General features: G+C 56.5%; 2 protein-coding genes across 2 annotated transcripts in view; one reads left to right on the forward strand and one right to left on the reverse strand.

Moving 5' to 3' along the window:
* Positions 1-360: 360 nt before the first annotated feature.
* Positions 361-11,133, forward strand: LOC106029482 (basement membrane-specific heparan sulfate proteoglycan core protein-like). Its single transcript, XM_066989553.1, has 8 exons — positions 361-391; positions 2,534-2,572; positions 3,192-3,491; positions 4,801-5,112; positions 5,935-6,579; positions 6,846-7,139; positions 9,764-9,865; positions 10,891-11,133. Exons 1-8 carry the CDS (start codon positions 361-363, stop codon positions 10,971-10,973), a joined length of 1,806 nt encoding a protein of 601 aa, XP_066845654.1. The 3' UTR covers positions 10,974-11,133.
* Positions 11,134-14,440: 3,307 nt separating this feature from the next.
* Positions 14,441-17,291, reverse strand: part of LOC136789498 (protein NDRG2-like) — a 28,617-nt gene continuing 25,766 nt past the window's right edge. The window contains exons 10-15 of the mRNA XM_066989537.1: positions 17,110-17,154; positions 16,931-16,982; positions 16,729-16,776; positions 16,534-16,569; positions 15,935-15,986; positions 14,441-14,628 (exon numbers count right to left, since the gene is read on the reverse strand). Coding sequence (XP_066845638.1) covers positions 14,456-14,628; positions 15,935-15,986; positions 16,534-16,569; positions 16,729-16,776; positions 16,931-16,982; positions 17,110-17,154 — 406 coding nt within the window. The 3' untranslated portion in view covers positions 14,441-14,455. The remainder of the gene's footprint in view (positions 14,629-15,934; positions 15,987-16,533; positions 16,570-16,728; positions 16,777-16,930; positions 16,983-17,109; positions 17,155-17,291) is intronic.

Raw genomic sequence — 17,291 nt, forward strand, 5'->3', positions numbered from 1 at the left:
CCGCCCGTGCCCCGAACCGACCCCAAAAAGCCGGTTTTTCACCTCGTTTCCCCAACGGGGAAGAGCTTTTCCTGCCACAAAGCCGCCTCCCGCGGGCGGTTTTTTGGGGCCGAACCCGCCCGATTGCTCAACGCGCCGCCAGCGAGGCGTTCGGCCTCGACCGCGCGCCGAGGGAAGATGTCGCAATTTTTTTTGTTGGTTTTTTTTTTTTTAATTTCTTTTTTTTTTTTTTTTTTTTTGATATTTCGGACTTTTTGGCCCTCGTTTTTGTTCCCCAGCAACTGGGGGTTGACGTGGCGGATGCGAAGGGGGAAGGAGACGTTCCCGTCCCGGCAGAGAGGGAAAGAGGAGGACGCCGCCATGGGGCTCCTTCAGCTCATCCCCCTGCTCGGTGAGCCTTCCTCCTCCTCCTCCTCCTCCACCTCCTCCTCCTTTTCCCATCCAACGTTCCTCCCTTTTTCCCTATTCCTCCGGTTTTTCACTCATTTCCAAGCCCGTTCAGCCAACGCCTCCCCTTTTCCAGCTTTCTTCACCGAGTTCGCCACCGCTCCTTTGCCTCTTCCCCTTTCTCGTCCCCTTTTTTCCCCATTTCTTTGCATTTTTCCCCATTTCTTTCCATTTTTCCCCATTTCTTTCCATTTTTTCCCATCTCTTTCCATTTTTTCCCCATCTCTTTGCATTTTTCCCCCATCTCTTTCCATTTTTCCCCATCTCTTTCCATTTTTCCCCATTTCTTTGCATTTTTTCCCCATTTCTTTCCATTTTTCCCCATTTCTTTCCATTTTTCCCCATTTCTTTCCATTTTTCCCCATTTCTTTCCATTTTTTCCCCATTTCTTTCCATTTTTTCCCCATTTCTTTTCATTTTTCCCCATTTCTTTGCATTTTTCCCCATTTCTTTGCATTTTTTCCCCATTTCTTTGCATTTTTCCCCATTTCTTTGCATTTTTCCCCAATCTGTCCATGTTTTTTCCCCAATTTCATGTTTTTTCCCCCTCTACGTGGTTTTTCCCCTTTTTTCCCAAATTTACGTGTTTTTTCCCTACCTCTTCATCTTTTTCCCCACTTCTACTTCCTTTTTCCCCACCTCTACAACTTTTTCCCCCATTTCTTCGTTTTTTCCACATTTTTTTTAATGTTTTTCCCCACCTCTACCTGTTTTTCCCCCATTTCTTTGATTTTTCCAGACCTCTGTTTTTTTCCCAGTTCTATGTTTTTTTCCCCAGCTCTCCGTTTGTTTTTTCCCCATTTCTTTGTTTTTTCCCCACCTCTACCTGCTTTTTCCCCATTTCTTTATGTTTTTCCCCCCCTCCATGTTTTTCCCCCATTTCTTTGGTTTTGCCCCACCTCTATGTTTTTTTCCCCATTTCTTTATGCTTTTTCCTCACCTCTACGTGTTTTTTCCCCATTTATTTTTTTCCCAATCTCGTCACATTTTTTCCCCATTTCTTCATATTTTTCCCGATCTCGTCACATTTTTTCCCCATTTCTTCATATTTTTCCTGATCTCGTCACATTTTTCCCCATTTTTTTACATTTTTCCCGATCTCGTCACATTTTTCCCCATTTCTTTACATTTTTCCCAATCTTGTCACATTTTTCCCCATTTCTTTACATTTTTCCCAATCTCACCACATTTTTCCCCATTTCTTTATATTTTTCCCGTCTCATCACATTTTTCCCCCATTCTTTTATATTTTTCCCAATCTCACCACATTTTTCCCTATTTCTTTGTATTTTTCCCAATCTCATCGCATTTTTTCCCCATTTCTTCATATTTTTCCCAATCTCTTCACATTTTTTCCCGTTCTTTTATATTTTTCCCAATCTCACCACATTTTTTACCCCATTTCATTTTTTACATATTTTTCCCAATCTCGTCACATCTCGTTTTTTCCCCATTTCTTCATATTTTTCCCCACCTCGTCACATTTTTTCCCTATTTCTTTGTATTTTTCCCAATCCCGTCACATTTTTTCCCCATTTCTTTATGTTTTTTCCCCACCTCGTCACATTTTTCCCCATCTCCTCACTCTCTCTCCAACCTCATTACTTTTTCCCCCATCCCTTCGCGTTTTTCCCCATTTCTTCCCTTTTTCCCCTATTCCCCCTCTCCCCTCCATTACGCATCAGGGCGGTGACTTCTTTTTTCTTTCGTTTCTCTTCGCTTTTAGCATTGCCCAACCACCGTCTCTTTTTTCTTCTCGTTTTTGAGGTTTTCCTTTTCTTTTCCCTTTTTTCTGAGGTTTTCCTTTTTTTTCCCCTTTTTTCTGAGGTTTTCCTTTTTTTCCCCTTTTCCTTTTTTCCCCTTTTCCTTTTTTTCCCCCTTTTCCCTTTTTCTTTTCTCCTTTTCCTATTTTCCCTTCCCTCCCACTCCCTTTTTCCTTTCTCCCTCAATCCTTTTTCCTCTCTTCTTTCCATCCTTACCAATAAATCACCATTTCCCCGCATTTTTTCCCATTTCTCCCCCTTTTTCACATCTTTTTGGCACCCCCCCCTCCGCCCCACTGACTTCTCTCCCTTCTCTCTTCCAGCCTCCCTCCCGATAATCCTCCTGCAGGGATCGCCAACAGGTAACAATTTTGGGGACGGGTGACCCGTTTGGACCCAAACTTGCCAATTTTTGCCCCAAAACCCCCGCGTGTCTCGGCGCTAAAGCCACTGAGGTCCCCCCTCGAGCCAACGGAGCTCGTGGGGGACAAGACCCCGGGGCAAAAAGGCTTGGTGGGACCCCAAAAAACGCTCCAGGCTACAAAATCTTCTCCTTTTACCAAAATACCGATTTTTTGGAGGTTTTTCTCCTCGATTTTTCCTCCCTGGGGACCGGGGTTGGCTTCGTGGCCCGATCAGAGCAGACCCGATGGCTCTTATAGGACAAAAAAAAATCAACATTTTTCGGGGGGGAAAAACCCCTTCTGATGAGCGACTGGGGGGTTTAGGAGGGATCGGGGAAGAACAAACTCCTTCCTCTTCCTCACCCCAGCACCAAAACCGCGAAAATTGTGGCCAAAAAGCCCAAAATTCGGCTCCGAGACACCTCCATCGTGGCCAAAAACTCCAAATTCGGCTCCGAGACGCCCCCATCGAGGCCGATAAAAACAAATTTGGCTTGGAGACACGCTCCGGGTCCCGCCTGCCGCAGGCAGAACCCCGTTCTCACCCATTTTCTCCCCAAAAAAAAACCTTCCTCAGACCTTCCTCCTCCTCCTCCCGACATCGCGGTGACGCCGGAGAAGAGGGAATATCTCATCGGGGACACGGTCTCCATCCGGTGCTCGGCCCCCCGGTCCCGGGACAAGGTGCGGGGCTTCCAGTTCTCCAGGACGGGCGGCTGGCTGGACGTGCGGACGGCGTGGAGGACCTACACCTACACCTTCAACGTCACCGGCCCCAAGGACGGCGGCTCCCACACCTGCACCTACACCGTCGGCGACCGGTACCGCCAAGCCAGGCGCTCGCGGGAGAGCAGAGCCGTCGACATCAACGTGAGAGGTGGGTGGCTTAAAAGCGGCGGTTTCCTCCTCAAATTTAACGCCAGGATGCGAGAAACCCAAATTTTCCATCCTCAATTCCATGTTGGGGTCCATAAATACGTTCCTCCTAACCTTAAATGGGCATTTTCCTCCTCAAATTTAAGTGTGAGATGTTGAAAACCCAGATTTTCCATCTTCAATTCCATGTTGATGTCCATAAAGATGTTCCTCCTAACCTTAAATGGGCAGTTTCCTCCTCAAATTTAGTTTTGGGATGTTGAAAACCCAAATTTTCCATCTTCAGTTCCATGTTGATGTCCATCAAGATGTTCCTTCTAACCTTAAATGGGCATTTTCCTCCTCAAATTTAACTCTGGGATGTTAAAAACCCAAAATTTCCATCTTCAGTTCCATGCTGGGGTCCATCAAGATGTTCCTCTTAACCTTAAATGGGCATTTTCCTCCTCAAAATTAACCCTGGGATGTTAAAAACCCAAAATTTCCATCCTCAATTCCATGTTGAGGTCCATAAAGATGATCCTCCTAACCTTAAATGGGCATTTTCCTCCTCAAATTTAATTCTGGGATGTTGAAAACCCAAATTTTCCATCTTCAATTCCATGTTGGGGTCCATAAATATGTTCCTCCTAACCTTAAATGGGCATTTTCCCCCTCAAATTTGGTTCTGGGATGTTGAAAACCCAAAATTTCCATCTTCAGTTCCATGCTGGGGTCCATCAAGATGTTCCTCCTAACTTTAAATGGGCATTTTCCCCCTCAAATTTAATTCTGGGATGTTGAAAACCCAAATTTTCCATCTTCAGTTCCATGTTGATGTCCATAAAGATGTTCCTCCTAACCTTAAATGGGCATTTTGCTCCTCAAATTTAACTCTGGGATGTTGAAAACCCAAATTTTCCATCTTCAATTCCATGCTGGGGTCCATCAAGATGTTCCTCCTAAACTCAAATTGGCATTTTCCTCCTCAAATTTAATTCTGGGATGTTGAAAACCCAAATTTTCCATCTCCAATTCCCCATTAAAGTCCATCAAGACGTTTCTCCTCACCTTAAATTGGCGTTTTCCTCCTCAAATTTAATTCTGGGGTGTTGAAAACCCAAATTTTCCGTCTTCAATTCCACGTCGAGCTCCATCAAGATGTTCCTCCTAAACTCAAATTGGCAATTTCCTCCTAAAAATTTAATTCTGGGATGCCCCAAACCCCCATTTTCTGTCCCCAATCCCCCGTCGCGACTTAATAGGGTACGAACTCGGGGTCGGAGCCGTGTCCCGACGCCGCGTCCCCCCCTTTCCCCCCCCACCCCCAGACCCCCCGCCGCAGCCAACGCTGGTCCTCAACGCGTCGGCCGGGGTGGTGAGCGAAGGCTTCCCCCTCCTCTTCCTCTGCACGGCCCCGGCGAGCGCGGCGGAGGCGGCGCCGCCGCGGTTCCGCTTCTACAAGGACGGGGCCGAGGCCATCGGCGGGGCCGAGGTGGCCACGCAGGGCCACCAGGCTCGGCTCCGGGTGGCCGAGAGCAGCCGAAACCACACCGGGAACTTCACCTGCGGCTACGAGGAGCACATCGAGGGCCGCTGGATCCTCTCCTTCCTCAGCGAGGCCGTGGAGGTCTTCGTCAAAGGTAGAGCGACGTTTTGGGGTCGAACCCAGGCTTTTTGGGTGGTGGGGAGGAGCGCAAGGTCCGTTGGGGTCCGACGTTTTGGCCCAATCTTCCTCCTGCCGCCCCGATGCTCAACTGACGTAACATTTTGCCCAAAATTGATGGTTTTAAGACTTTTTTCCACCCTCGGTTCCATGTTGAGGGCCATCAAGATGTTCTGCCTAAACTCAAATTGGCAGTTTCCTCCTCAAATTTAATTCTGGGATGTCCCAAACCCAAATTCCCCATCCTCAATTCCATTTTGGGGTCCATCAAGACGTTTCTCCTCACCTTAAATTGGCATTTTCCTCCTCAAATTTAATTCTGGGACGTTGAAAACCCAAATTCGCCATCCTCAATTCCATTTTGGGGTCCTTCAAGATGTTTTCCCTAAATTCAAATTGGCATTTTCCTCCTCAAATTTGATTCTGGGACGTACCAAACCCCAATTTTCCATCTTCAATTCCATGTTGGGGTCCATCAAGACATTTCTCCTCACCTTAAATTGGCATTTTCCTCCTCAAATTTAATTCTAGGACGTCCCAAACCCAAATTCCCCATCCTCAATTCCATTTTGGGGTCCATCAAGACGTTCCTCCTCACCTTAAATTAGCATTTTCCTCCTCAAATTTACTCTGGGATGTCCCAAACCCAAATTCACCGCCTTCAATCCCCCGTTGACGCCCACTGAGACGTTTCCCCTGAACTCAAATTACCGTTTTCCTCCTCAAATTTAATCCTGACTTAATTCTGACTTAATTTTAAGTTTTTCCCCCCCATTTTTCTTTTTTTCCCTCTTTTCAGAGCCCCCCTCGGCTCCCCGCCTGGGCGTGGAGCCCCCCTTCACGGTGCTGAGCGAGGGCTCCCCGCTGCGACTCACCTGCCTGGCCCCCGGGGCCGGCTCCAGGCTGCGCTTCCGCTTCTACAGGAACGGGGTCGAGATCCCGGAGGGCTCCCCCGGCCCCAAAAACCTCCCCGGGACCACCCCGGGGGGTTCCTCCGAGCTCCTCGTCCCGCAGACCCCGAGGGGCTTCGGCGGGACCTTCAGCTGCGGGTTCGAGGAGGACGTGGGCGGGACGTGGGTGCCGTCGCCCGGAGCCAAGCGCTGGACATCACCGTCAAGGGTAGGTGGGTCCTCGGGGGGGGGACAGGAGGCCTCGGGGGGTGCTTGGAGGGACCTCGGTTCCCAAAAATCCACCTCAAAAAGCGGTCGGAGGGACCTCGGTTCCCAAAAATCCGCCTCAAAAAGCGGTTGGAGGAACCTCAATTCCCAAAAATCCACCTCAAAAAGTGGTTGGAGGAGCCTCGGTTCCCAAAATTCCACCTCGAGGAGCGGTTGGAGGAACCACATTTCCCAAATCCGGCCTCAAATTCAGCTCCGGTTTCTGAAATTGGAGGAAAAAACGGGTCAAAAACTGGTCGAAAACGCCCTCCCGTCTTCCCTCGTTAGCCGAGGGTAATTAAAATTGTTCGAACTCACCCTCGTCAGCTGGAAACTGTTAAAATCCCCCCTCTGGGTCCTCTCCACGGGCCAACGCCACCTCTTGTAACGCTCCTCTTGGCCTCAAAAGCTCTTGGTCGACCCTCAGCCTCTCGATAATCACCTGAGGACGCGTTAACGAAGCCCAATTAGCGATAACGACCTCTTTGCGGCGCCTTTTTCCCCAAAAACCGCGTTTTTTCTCCTACTAATTCGTCTTTTTTGGCCTCGCCAGACCTCCCGGGCCCGCCGGGCCTTCTGCTGGACCCCCCGTCGGGCGAAGTGAGGGCCGGGGACACCCTGGCGGTGACGTGCGCGGCCAACGGCACCGGCGGGGGCGAGCGGAGGTTTTACTTCTACAAGGACGGCGCCGAGCAGTTTTCGGAGGCGGGAGCCCGGGACCGGGCCCTCCTCAGCCTCCCCGTGGCCAAAAGCACGGCCGGGAGCTTCTCCTGCAGGTACGAGGAGAGGGTCGGCGACCGGTGGGTCCCGTCGCCGCTCAGCCACGCCGCGGTGGTCACCGTCAGAGGTGAGGGTCCCTGCGTTCCGCGCCCCAAAAACGGGGCCGGGAGGGCGCGGTGAGTTGGGGCAGGAAGAGGGCAGTGAGTTGGGGAGGAAGAGCGTGATGAGTTGGGGAGGAAGATGACGTTGAGTTGGGGGAGGAAGAGCGCGATGAGCTGGGGGAGGATCGTGTTGAGTGGAAGAGGAAGAGCGCGTTGAGTTGGGGAGGAAAAGAGTTGAGTTGGGGGATGATCGCATTGAGTGGAGGAGGAAGAGTGTGATGAGTTGGGGGAGGAAGAACGCGATGAGTTGGGGGAGGACCGTGTTGAGTGGAAGAGGAAGAGGGCGTTGAGTTGGGGAGGAAGAGAGAGTTGAGTTGGGGGAGGAAGATGACGTTGAGTTGGGGAGGAAGATGACATTGAGTTGGGGGAGGAAAACGATGTTGAGTTGGGGGAGGAAGATGATGTTGAGTTGGGGGAGGAAGAGCCCGTTGAGTTGGGGGATGATCGTGTTGAGTTGAGGGAGGAAGAGCGCGATGAGTTGGGGAGTAAGAGCGCGTTGAGTTGGGGAAGAAGATGATGTTGAGTTGAGGGAGGAAGAGCACGTTGAGTTGGGGAGGAAGAGCGCGATAAGTTGGGGGAGGAAGAGTGCGATGAGTTGGGGAGGAAGAGCGCGATGAGTTGGGGAGGAAGATGATGTTGAGTTGGGGAGGAAGATGATGTTGAGTTGGGGGAGGAAGAGCGCAATGAGTTGGGGGAGGATCGTGTTGAGGGGAGGAGGAAGAGCGCGTTGAGTTGGGGAGGAAAAGAGTTGAGTTGGGGGATGATCGCGTTGAGTGGAGGAGGAAGAGTGTGATGAGTTGGGGGAGGAAGAGCGCGATGAGTTGGGGAGGAAGAGCGCAATGAGTTGGGGAGGAAGAGCGCAATGAGTTGGGGAGGAAGAGCGCGATGAGTTGGGGGATGATCGTGTTGAGTGGAGGAGAAAGAGTGCGATGAGTTGGGGAGGAAGATGATGTTGAGTTGGGGAGGAAGAGCGCGATGAGTTGGGGGAGGAAGAGCGCGATGAGTTGGGGGAGGAAGAGCGCGATGAGTTGGGGAGGAAGATGATGTTGAGTTGGGGAGGAAGATGACGTTGAGTTGGGGGAGGAAGATGATGTTGAGTTGGGGAGGAAGATGATGTTGAGTCGAGGGAGGAAGAGTGCGACGAGTTGGGGAGGAAGATGACGAGTTGGGGGAGGAAGATGACGTTGAGTTGGGGAGGAAGAGCGTGATGAGTTGGGGAGGAAGATGAGTTGGGGGAGGAAGATCCCCCACCTTTCGGTGGGGGATCCTCGACCTCAGCGGGGGGGGGGGAGGGAAATCGGTGAAAAAGGAGGGGAAATTGGAAAAGGAGGAGGAGAAATCATTGAAAGGGGTGGAAAATTGTGGGGAAATGGTTAAAAGAGGAGGAAAATGGTTAAAAGAGGAGGAAAATGGTTAAAAGAGGTGGGAAATGGTTAAAAGAGGAGGAAAATGGTTAAAAGGGGTGGGGAAATGGTTAAAAGAGGTGGGAAATGGTTAAAAGAGGAGGAAAAATGGTTAAAAGAGGAGGAAAAATGGTTAAAAGGGGTGGGGAAATTAAGGAAAGAGGCAGAAAAATTGAAGGAGGAGGGGAAAGTGAAAAAGGAGGTGGAAAATTGTTAGAAGAGGTGGGGAAATGGTTAAAAAGGATGGGGAAATTAAGGAAAGAGGCGGAAAAAATTGAGGAGTTGGGGAAATTGATAAAGAAAGCAGAGAAAATGAAAAAGGAGATGAGGAAATTGAAAAAGGGGAGGAAGGAATTGAAAAAAGAGGAGGAGAAATTGAAAAAAGAGGTGGAAAAACTGAAAAAAGGTGGACAAATTGAAAAAAGAGGTGGAAAATTGAAAAAAAGTGGAGAAATTGAAAAAAGAGGTGGAGAAATTGAAAAAGATGGAAAAAATCTTGAGGGAAATAAGGAAATCACTGAAGGAGGTGGAGAAATTGCTGGAAAAGGTGGGAAAATTGTTGAAGAAGGTGGAAAAATGGAAGGAGGTGGGGAAACTGAGGAAGGAGACGGGAAAATTGGAAAAAGAGACAGGAAAATTGGAAAAGGAGACGGGAAAATTGGAAAAGGAGACGGGAAAATTGGAAAAAGGGATGGGAAATTTGAAAAAAGGGATGGGAAATTTGAAAAAAGGGATGGGAAATTTGAAAAAGGGATGGGAAATTTGAAAAAGGGATGGGAAATTTGGAAAAAGGGACGGGAAAACTGAAAAAAGGGATGGGAAATCTGAAAAAAGGGACGGGAAAAGTGGAAAAAGGGACGGGAAAAGTGGAAAAAGGGACGGAAATTGGAAAAAGGGATGGGAAATTTGAAAAAAGGGACGGGAAATTTGAAAAAAGGGACGGGAAAAGTGGAAAAAGGGATGGGAAAATTTGAAAAAAGGGACGGGAAATTTGAAAAAAGTGATGGGAAATTTGAAAAAAGGGACGGGAAATTTTGAAAAAAGGGACGGGAAATTTGAAAAAGGGATGGAAATTTTGAAAAAAGTGATGGAAATTTGAAAGAGAAGGCAGGGAAACGCCCCAGAAATGGCCCCGATGCCCGTGAGGTTGCTGACCTTTAGGGGTTTTTTTGGGGTCTCTCGGACAGCCGCGGCCCTGCCCGTCCCGCTGGTGGCCGGCTGCGGTGCCGCCGCCGCTGCGCTGCTCCTGGGGCTGCTCCTGGCCGTCTGCTACTGCCAGAGGAGGAGAGGTGAGCGAAAACGGGTTAAAAACGGTAAAAATAACGTATAAAAGCACTTCGGGGGCACAGCGAGGAGATGGTGCGTCCTTAGATCGGGGAACCCCAAAATCCTGGTGTTTTCCCCCAAAATCCACGCAAGCATGGGATGTTTGGGCTTCCCATGAGCCTTTTCGGTAAAAACAGCCCCTTTTTCACCAAAAAAAGGGGGATTAAGGATAAAAGAAACATAAAAAAAACACTTTAGGGGCACAGCGAGAAGACGGCGTTGGGTTGAGGGCCTTGAGGGCGCATCCTTAGGTCAGGGAACCCCAAAATCCTGAATTTTCCCCCCAAAAATCCAACCAAGCGTGGGAGGTTTGGGCTTCCCATGAGCTTTTTCAGTAGAAACAGCCCCTTTTTCACCAAAAAAAAAAGGATTAAAGATAAAAAAAACACTTTAGGGACACAGCAAGGAGACAGTGTTGGGTTGAGGGCCTTGAGGGCACGTCCTTAGATCGGGGAACCCCAAAATCCCGAAGTTTCCCCCCAAAAATCCAAGCAAGCGTGGGAGGTTTGGGCTTCCCATGAGCCTTTTTGGTAGAAACAACCCCTTTTTCACCAAAAAAATGGGATTAAGGACAAAAAAAACATATAAAAAACCACTTCAGGGGCACAGCGAGAAGACAGCGTTGGGTTGAGGGCTTTGAGGGCGCATCCTTAGATCGGGGAACCCCAAAATCCCAACGTTTTCCCCCAAAAAAACAACCAAGCATGGGAGGTTTGGGCTTACCATGAGCCTTTTCGGTAGAAACAGCCCCTTTTTCACCAAAAAAATGGGATTAAGGACAAAAAAAACATATAAAAAACCACTTCAGGGGCACAGCGAGAAGACAGCGTTGGGTTGAGGGCCTTGAGGGCGCGCCCTTAGATCGAGGAACCCCAAAATCCCAGAGTTTTCCCCCAAAAGCCAACCAAGCGTGGGACATCTGAGCTTTTTGAGGTAGAAACGGCCCAAAAAAAGGGGTCTGAGGAGAAACACGTTTCATTTTTGGCAGGGAGGGCCCACTGGAAAGGTCTCTACAACAAGGAGGACCCCAGCACTTACCCCATGACCGGCGTCGACAGGAGCGAGCCCTGACCTCGAGAGGAGCCCGGCGCGGGCGGGAGGCCCCCGACCCCTCCTCCGATAGGGTTCGGGGAGAGGAAAAAGCCCTCTTCTCTTCTTTTTTCCCCCAAAAATTTCACCCCGACGTCGGCTTCGGAGGGCGCCCCCTCAATAAACCACGCCCCGGACCCCAGCGGCCTCGGCAGCTCCTTCGCAAGCTCCGGGGTGGCCAAGATGGCCGACGCGAGCCCCGGGGTGGCCAAAATGGCCGACGCGAGCCCAAGGGGGGGGGGATGAGTGGCCAAGATGGCCAACGGGGCACGGAAGCAACCGTTGGGTTGGGTTGGGTTGAAGGGTCTCCATTGGTTGGGTTGGGTTGAGTTGGGTTGGGTTGAGTTGGGTTGGGTTGAAGGGTCTCCAGTGGTTGGGTTGGGTTGAGGTGGGTTGGGTTGAGTTGGGTTGGGTTGAGTTGGGTTGGGTTGAAGGGTCTCCAGTGGTTGGGTTGGGTTGGGTTGAGTTGGGTTGGGTTGGGTTGGGTTGAGTTGGGTTGGGTTGAGTTGGGTTGGAAGAGGCGGCGCGGCCTCGGTTGCCCAAGGGGATGATTAGAAATCATTTTGGGGCGAAAAACGGTCGTTTTCGGTCTCCGTTGGCCAAGGGGGCGATGGGAATTTGGGGAGCGGGAAGGGGAAGGTCGGAGGCGGCTGTTGGGCACCGGTATCGCGGGAGGTCGCGCCCCAAAATGGGCTCTTTTGCCCCAAAACGGACTCCGGAACCCACAAAATGGCCTCCCGTGCCCCAAAATACGGCCCGTGTCCCAAAAATGGCCTCCTTTGCCCCAAAATGGTCTTCCACGCCCCAAAATAGGGCCTCTTGTGTCCCCAAAATGGCCTCCCATGCCCCAAAACAGCCTCCTTTGCCCCAAAATGGCCTCCCCCACCCCAAAGTTGCCTCCTGGACCCCCAAAATAGCCTCCTGCACCCCAAAACGGCCTCTTTTGCCCCAAAATGTCCTCCCGCACCCCAAAAATGGCCTTTTTTTCCCCCAAAATGGCCTCCTGGACCCCCCAAAATACCTTCCCACATCCCAAAACAGCCTCTTACACCCCGAAACCCTTTTCACAGTCCCAAGTGACCCCCGTTCCTCCAATATGGCCTTTTTTCCCCCCAAAACGGCCTCCTGCACCCCCAAAATTGCCTAATTTGCCCCAAAACGGCCTCCTTTGCCCCCAAAATGGCCTCCCACACCCCAAAATGGTCTCTTTTGCCCCAAAACGGTCTCCCATGGCCCAAAATAACCTCCCAACCCCCCGAAATCCTCCTTACGCCCCCAAGTGGCCCCTGTACCCCAAAAATGGCCTCTTTTGCCCCAAAACGGCCTCCGGGACCCCCCAAAATGGCCTCTAATACCCCAAAATGGCCACTTTTGCCCCAAAACAGCCTCCTATACCCCAAAATGGCCTCATGGACCTCCTAAATAGCCTCCCACACCCTAAAAATGCTTCATGCCCACCCCAGTGCCCCCTTGTACCCAAAAATGGCCTCTTTTGCCCCAAAACGGCCTCCTGAACCCCTAAAATTCCCTAATTTGCCCCAAAATGGCGTCCCGCACCCCAAACAGCCCCCGTTTGCCCCAAAACGCCCTTCTGGACCCCCAAACAGCCCCCCCCGCACCCCAAAATCCCCTCTTTTCCCCCAAAACGCCGCCTTTTGCCCAAAACCGCCCGTTTTTCCCCCAAAACTCCGTCCACCCCCCCCACCACGGCCTCACCGAAGCACTGCGCATGCGCGGAAGGGGGGAGGGGGAGCTGCTGCGCATGCGCGCGTTGCTATGGCGACGGGAGGGGCTGGGCGGCGCGGCTGCGCATGCGTGGGGGGGGGAACAGCGAGGGGAGGGGGAGCGTCGCTTAGCAACGGAGGGCGGTTAGGGAGGGGAGGGGGAGCGTTGCTTAGCAACAGGGGGGTTTCAGGGAGGGGAGGGGGAGCGTTGCCAAGCAACAGAGTGGGGTTAGGGAGGGGAGGGGGCGCGTTGCCTAGCAACGGAGTGAGGACAAGGAGGGGAGGGGGAGCGTTGCGTAGCAACAAAGCGATTTCAGGGAGGGGAGGGGGAGCGTCGCCTAGCAACGGCGGGGATTTCAGGGAGGGGCGGGGGAGCGTCGCCTAGCAACGGCGCATGCGCAGAGCGCGCCGGGAACGGAGCCAGACGGGGGCCGGCAGCGCGGCGGGGCGTTTATTGAAGGGGGAGGTCGGTGACGTCACTTCCGGTGGTTTATCGCGGGGGGGGGCGGGGCGGGCTCCACTTCCGGGGGCGTCGGCGGGGGGGCACCGGGGGGGGGGGGGCTCATGGGGGTTTGGGGGGGTCCTGGGGGGGTTTTGGGGTCCCTGGGGGGGTCTTGGGGTAATTTGGGGGGGTCCTGGGGGGTCCCAGAGGGGATTTGGGGGGGTCCTGGGGGGGTCTCGGGGGGATTTGGGGGGATTTTGGGGTCCCTGGGGGGGTCCTGGGGGTCTCAGCGGGGGTTTGGGGGTCCTTGGGGGGGGGGTTTGGGGTCCCTGGGGGGGCCTTGGGGTAATTTGGGGGGGCCCAGGGGGGGATTTGGGGGGGCTCCTGGGGGGGTCTCGGGGGGATTTGGGGGGATTTTGGGGTCCCTGGGGGGGCCTTGGGGTAATTTGGGGGGGTCCCAGAGGGGATTTGGGGGGGGGTCCTGGGGGGGTCTTGGGATAATTTGGGGGGGTCCCAAGGGGGGATTTGGGGGGGCTCCTGGGGGGGTCTCGGGGGGATTTGGGGGGGTTTTGGGGTCCTTGGGGGGGTCTGGGGTTAATTTGGGGGGGTTTTGGGGGGTCCTGGGGGCATTTGGGGAGGTTTTGGGGTCCTTGGGGGGGTCTGGGGTTAATTTGGGGGGGTTTTGGGGGGTCCTGTGGGCGTTGGGGGGGGCCCTGGGGGGGTCTCGGGGGGGTCCCGGAGGGGTTTTGGGGTCCCTGGGGGGGTCTGGGGTAATTTGGGTGGGGCCCTGGGGGGTCTCGGAGGGGTTTTGGGGGGGGGTTGGGGGGGGTCCCGGGGGGATTTGGGGAAATTTTAGGGGGTCCTGGGGTCCCGGGGGGGGTCTGGGGTAATTTGGGGGGGTCCTTGGGGGGGGATTTGGGGGGGGTTGGGGGGGCCCCGGGGGTCTCGGAGGGGTTTTTCGGGGGGGGGGGTCCCTGGGGGGGGTCCCGGGGGGGTTTTTCCCTGGGGGGGGTCCCTGGGGTCCCTGGGGGGGTCCCGGGGGGGTTTTGGGGTCCTGGGGGGGGTCCCTGGGGGTCCCGGGGGGGGGGGGGGGGGGGGGGGGGGGGGGGGGGGGGGGGGGGGGGGGGGGGGGGGGGGGGGGGGGGGGGGGGGGGGGGGGGGGGGGGGGGGGGGGGGGGGGGGGGGGGGGGGGGGGGGGGTAATTTGGGGGGGGGCCCTGGGGGTCTCGGAGGGGTTTTGGGGGGGGGGTCCCGGGGGGGGGGTTTAGGGGGGTCCCGGGGGGGGGGATGGGGGGGCCGTCAGGGGGCTCCCCCCGCCCCCCCGGTGCTGCCCCGGGACAGGCTCCGCCCCCTGGCCCCGCCCCCGGCCTCCCCGGCCCCGCCCCCCCCGGCCCCGCCCCCCCCGGAGGAGGAGCTGCTGCACACCGAGGCCGTGCGGGAGCGCGACAGGCGCGTCATGGCCGCCGCCGCCGCTGCCGGGAACCGGGGGGGGGGGGGGGGGGGCGGGGACACGTTAGGCCACGCCCCCTTGATCGCCACGCCCCCCTAGGCCACGCCCACCGAGCCACGCCCCCCTAGGCCACGCCCACCGAGCCACGCCCCCTCCTTTAAGCCCCCCCCCCAAATCCCCCATGGGTCTCCCCTATGGAGGAGGCTCCAGGCCACGCCCCCCGGGTTAGGCCACGCCCCCTTGCCCCAAGCCACGCCCCCAGCGCCAAGCCACGCCCCCAGCGCCAAGCCACGCCCCTCCGACCCCGCCCTTTTAAGCCACGCCCCCTCCTTTAAGCCCCCCCCATGGCGCTAAAGGGGGAGCCCCCAAGCCACGCCCCCTGACTTAAGCCACGCCCACACGCCCTTAAGCCACGCCCCCTGGCCCTAAGCCACGCCCACCTGTTAGGCCACGCCCCCCTGGGTCACGCCCCATTAAGCCACGCCCCCTTAACCCCCCCCCCCCCCCCAGCCCCCTTTGGTCCCGCTCTGCCCCCCCAAGCCCCGCCCCCTCCACCAAGCCCCGCCCCCTCCGTGTTAAGCCCCGCCCCCTTCCGTCAAGCCACGCCCCCCCACAGAGCACACACCGGGGTTAATGCAGGGCACTGGGAGGCGCCAAGCCCCGCCCCTTTCATTCAGGCCACGCCCCCTCGCGGTAAGCCACGCCCCCCTTAGGCCACGCCCCCTTAGGCCACGCCCCCTCCCTTAAGCCCCGCCCCCGGCGCTGTTAGTGCTGCGGGTGGCCCCGCCCCCCTCCTCCTAAGCCCCGCCCCCTCCTCCTAAGCCCCGCCCCCTCCCTTTAACGCCGCCCCCTCCACCCCCTCCCCCTTTAGGCCCCGCCCACTGTGACCCCGCCCCCTTAAGCCCCTCCCCTTTAGGCCCCTCCCCTTTAGGCCCCGCCCCCCTTTAGGCCCCGCCCCTCCCGGGTTAGCCGGTGACGTCACGCGTGACCTCATATGGGGGGGGGAGGGGCGGTGACGTCACACGTGGCTTAGATGGGGAGGGGCGGGGACAGGAAGTGACGGGGACAGGAAGTGACGCGGGGACAGGAAGTGACGTGGGGACAGGAAGTGACGTGGGACAGGAAGTGACGTCACGCAGGCCATCCCCGCCCTACCTGGGGCCGCGCCGCGCCTCCGCTCCGCCACGCGGGGGACTGGGGGGGGGGGGAGGGGGCGGGGGAGGGGGGGAGGGGCAAGGGGCGGGGCCTGTCAGCGCGGGGGGGCGGGGCCAAGCCTGGCCACGCCCCCCCTCACCCCCCGATGACGTCACTTCCCCTCCCCCGCTCACCGTAGCCCATCCCCTGCACGAAGTACTTGAAGGCCTCGGTCAGCTTGGCCGGCTGTGGGGCGGGGTCAAAGGTCACGACCCCGTGACTCCGCCCCCCGGTGACCTTTGACCCCCCGTGACCTTTGACCCCACGCTGGCCCCGCCCCACCCCGGCCCCGCCCCCTTCCCCCCCCTTTCCTGTCACCCTTTGGCCCCTCCCCTCGACCCCTCCGTGACCCCCGACCCCGCCCCGTGACCCCACCGTGACCCCGACCACGCCCCGTGACCTCTGACCCCACCGTGACCTTTGACCCCCAAACCCCTCCCCCCTCCATAACCCCTTCTGTTGCCCTTTGGCCCCTCCCCCCGACCCCTCCATGACCCCCCGACCCCACCCCGTGACCCCTCTGTAACCCCTGCCCCTGCCCCTTGACCCCCTGTGACCCCTGACCCCACTGTGACCTCTGACCCCCCAAGCCCCTCCCCCCTTCCCTTCTGCCCTTTGGCCCCTCCCCTTGACCCCTCCGTGACCCCCGACCCCTCCCCCCTCCCCCTCCGTGACCCCTGACCCCGCCATGACCCCTGACCCCTCCGTGACCCCCCCCGCCCCCCCCCCTCACCTGGCTGAGCTGCGGCTGCCCCCCTCCGTCGGCCATCTGCAAGGGGGGGGGGGGGGGGGCAAAAAGGGGGCGGGGCCAGAGGCCGGGGGGCGTGGTCAGAGGGCGGGGGCGGGGTTAAAGGTGGGGGCGGGGTCAAGGGTCAGGGGCGGGGTCAAGGGTCAGGGGGCGGGGTCAAGGGTCAGGGGGCGGGGCCACCTTGAGGAAGGAGGTCTGGGTGGGGTCCAGCTTGGCGTTGCACTCCACCTTATATGGGCAAAAAGGGGGCGGGGCTTCAGCCGCGGAGGCCACGCCCCCAGGGTGACGTCACCCCGAGGCCACGCCCCCTCCCCGGTGACGTCACGAGGCCACGCCCCCTCCCCGGTGACGTCACAGGCTCCGCCCCCCCGCACGCGCTCACCACGGCGTCCTCGTGGGGGGAGTTGTCGCCCACCACCAGCATCACCGGGCAGCTGGGGGCAGGGGTCAAAGGTCAAGGTCACGGGGTCAAGGTCACGGGGTCAAGGGGGGTCAAGGGTCGGGGGTTAGAGGTCAAGGGGTCACGGGGTCAAGGGTCACGGGGGGTCAAAGGGCGCTCACCGCAGGGTCACGGCCCCGTTGCGCTCCAGGCCCAGGTCACCGCGGCTGGGGGGGGAAGGGAACCAGTATAGACCAGTATACACCAGTATAAACCAGTACGGACTGATGCAAACCAGTATGGACCAGTACAGACCAGTACAAACCAGTATGGACCGGTACAGACCAGTATAAACCAGTATAAG

Source organism: Anser cygnoides, unplaced genomic scaffold, assembly GCF_040182565.1.
Source record: "Anser cygnoides isolate HZ-2024a breed goose unplaced genomic scaffold, Taihu_goose_T2T_genome scaffold_52_1, whole genome shotgun sequence".
Lineage (NCBI taxonomy): Eukaryota > Metazoa > Chordata > Aves > Anseriformes > Anatidae > Anser > Anser cygnoides.

Coding starts and splice junctions, on each gene's coding strand:
- LOC106029482 (XM_066989553.1), top strand. CDS start 361: ATGGGGCTCCTTCAGCTCATCCCCCTGCTCG. Junction 5,113..5,934: donor CGTGGAGGTCTTCGTCAAAG/GTAGAGCGACGT, acceptor CCCTCTTTTCAG/AGCCCCCCTCGGCTCCCCGC. Junction 7,140..9,763: donor CGCGGTGGTCACCGTCAGAG/GTGAGGGTCCCT, acceptor TCTCTCGGACAG/CCGCGGCCCTGCCCGTCCCG.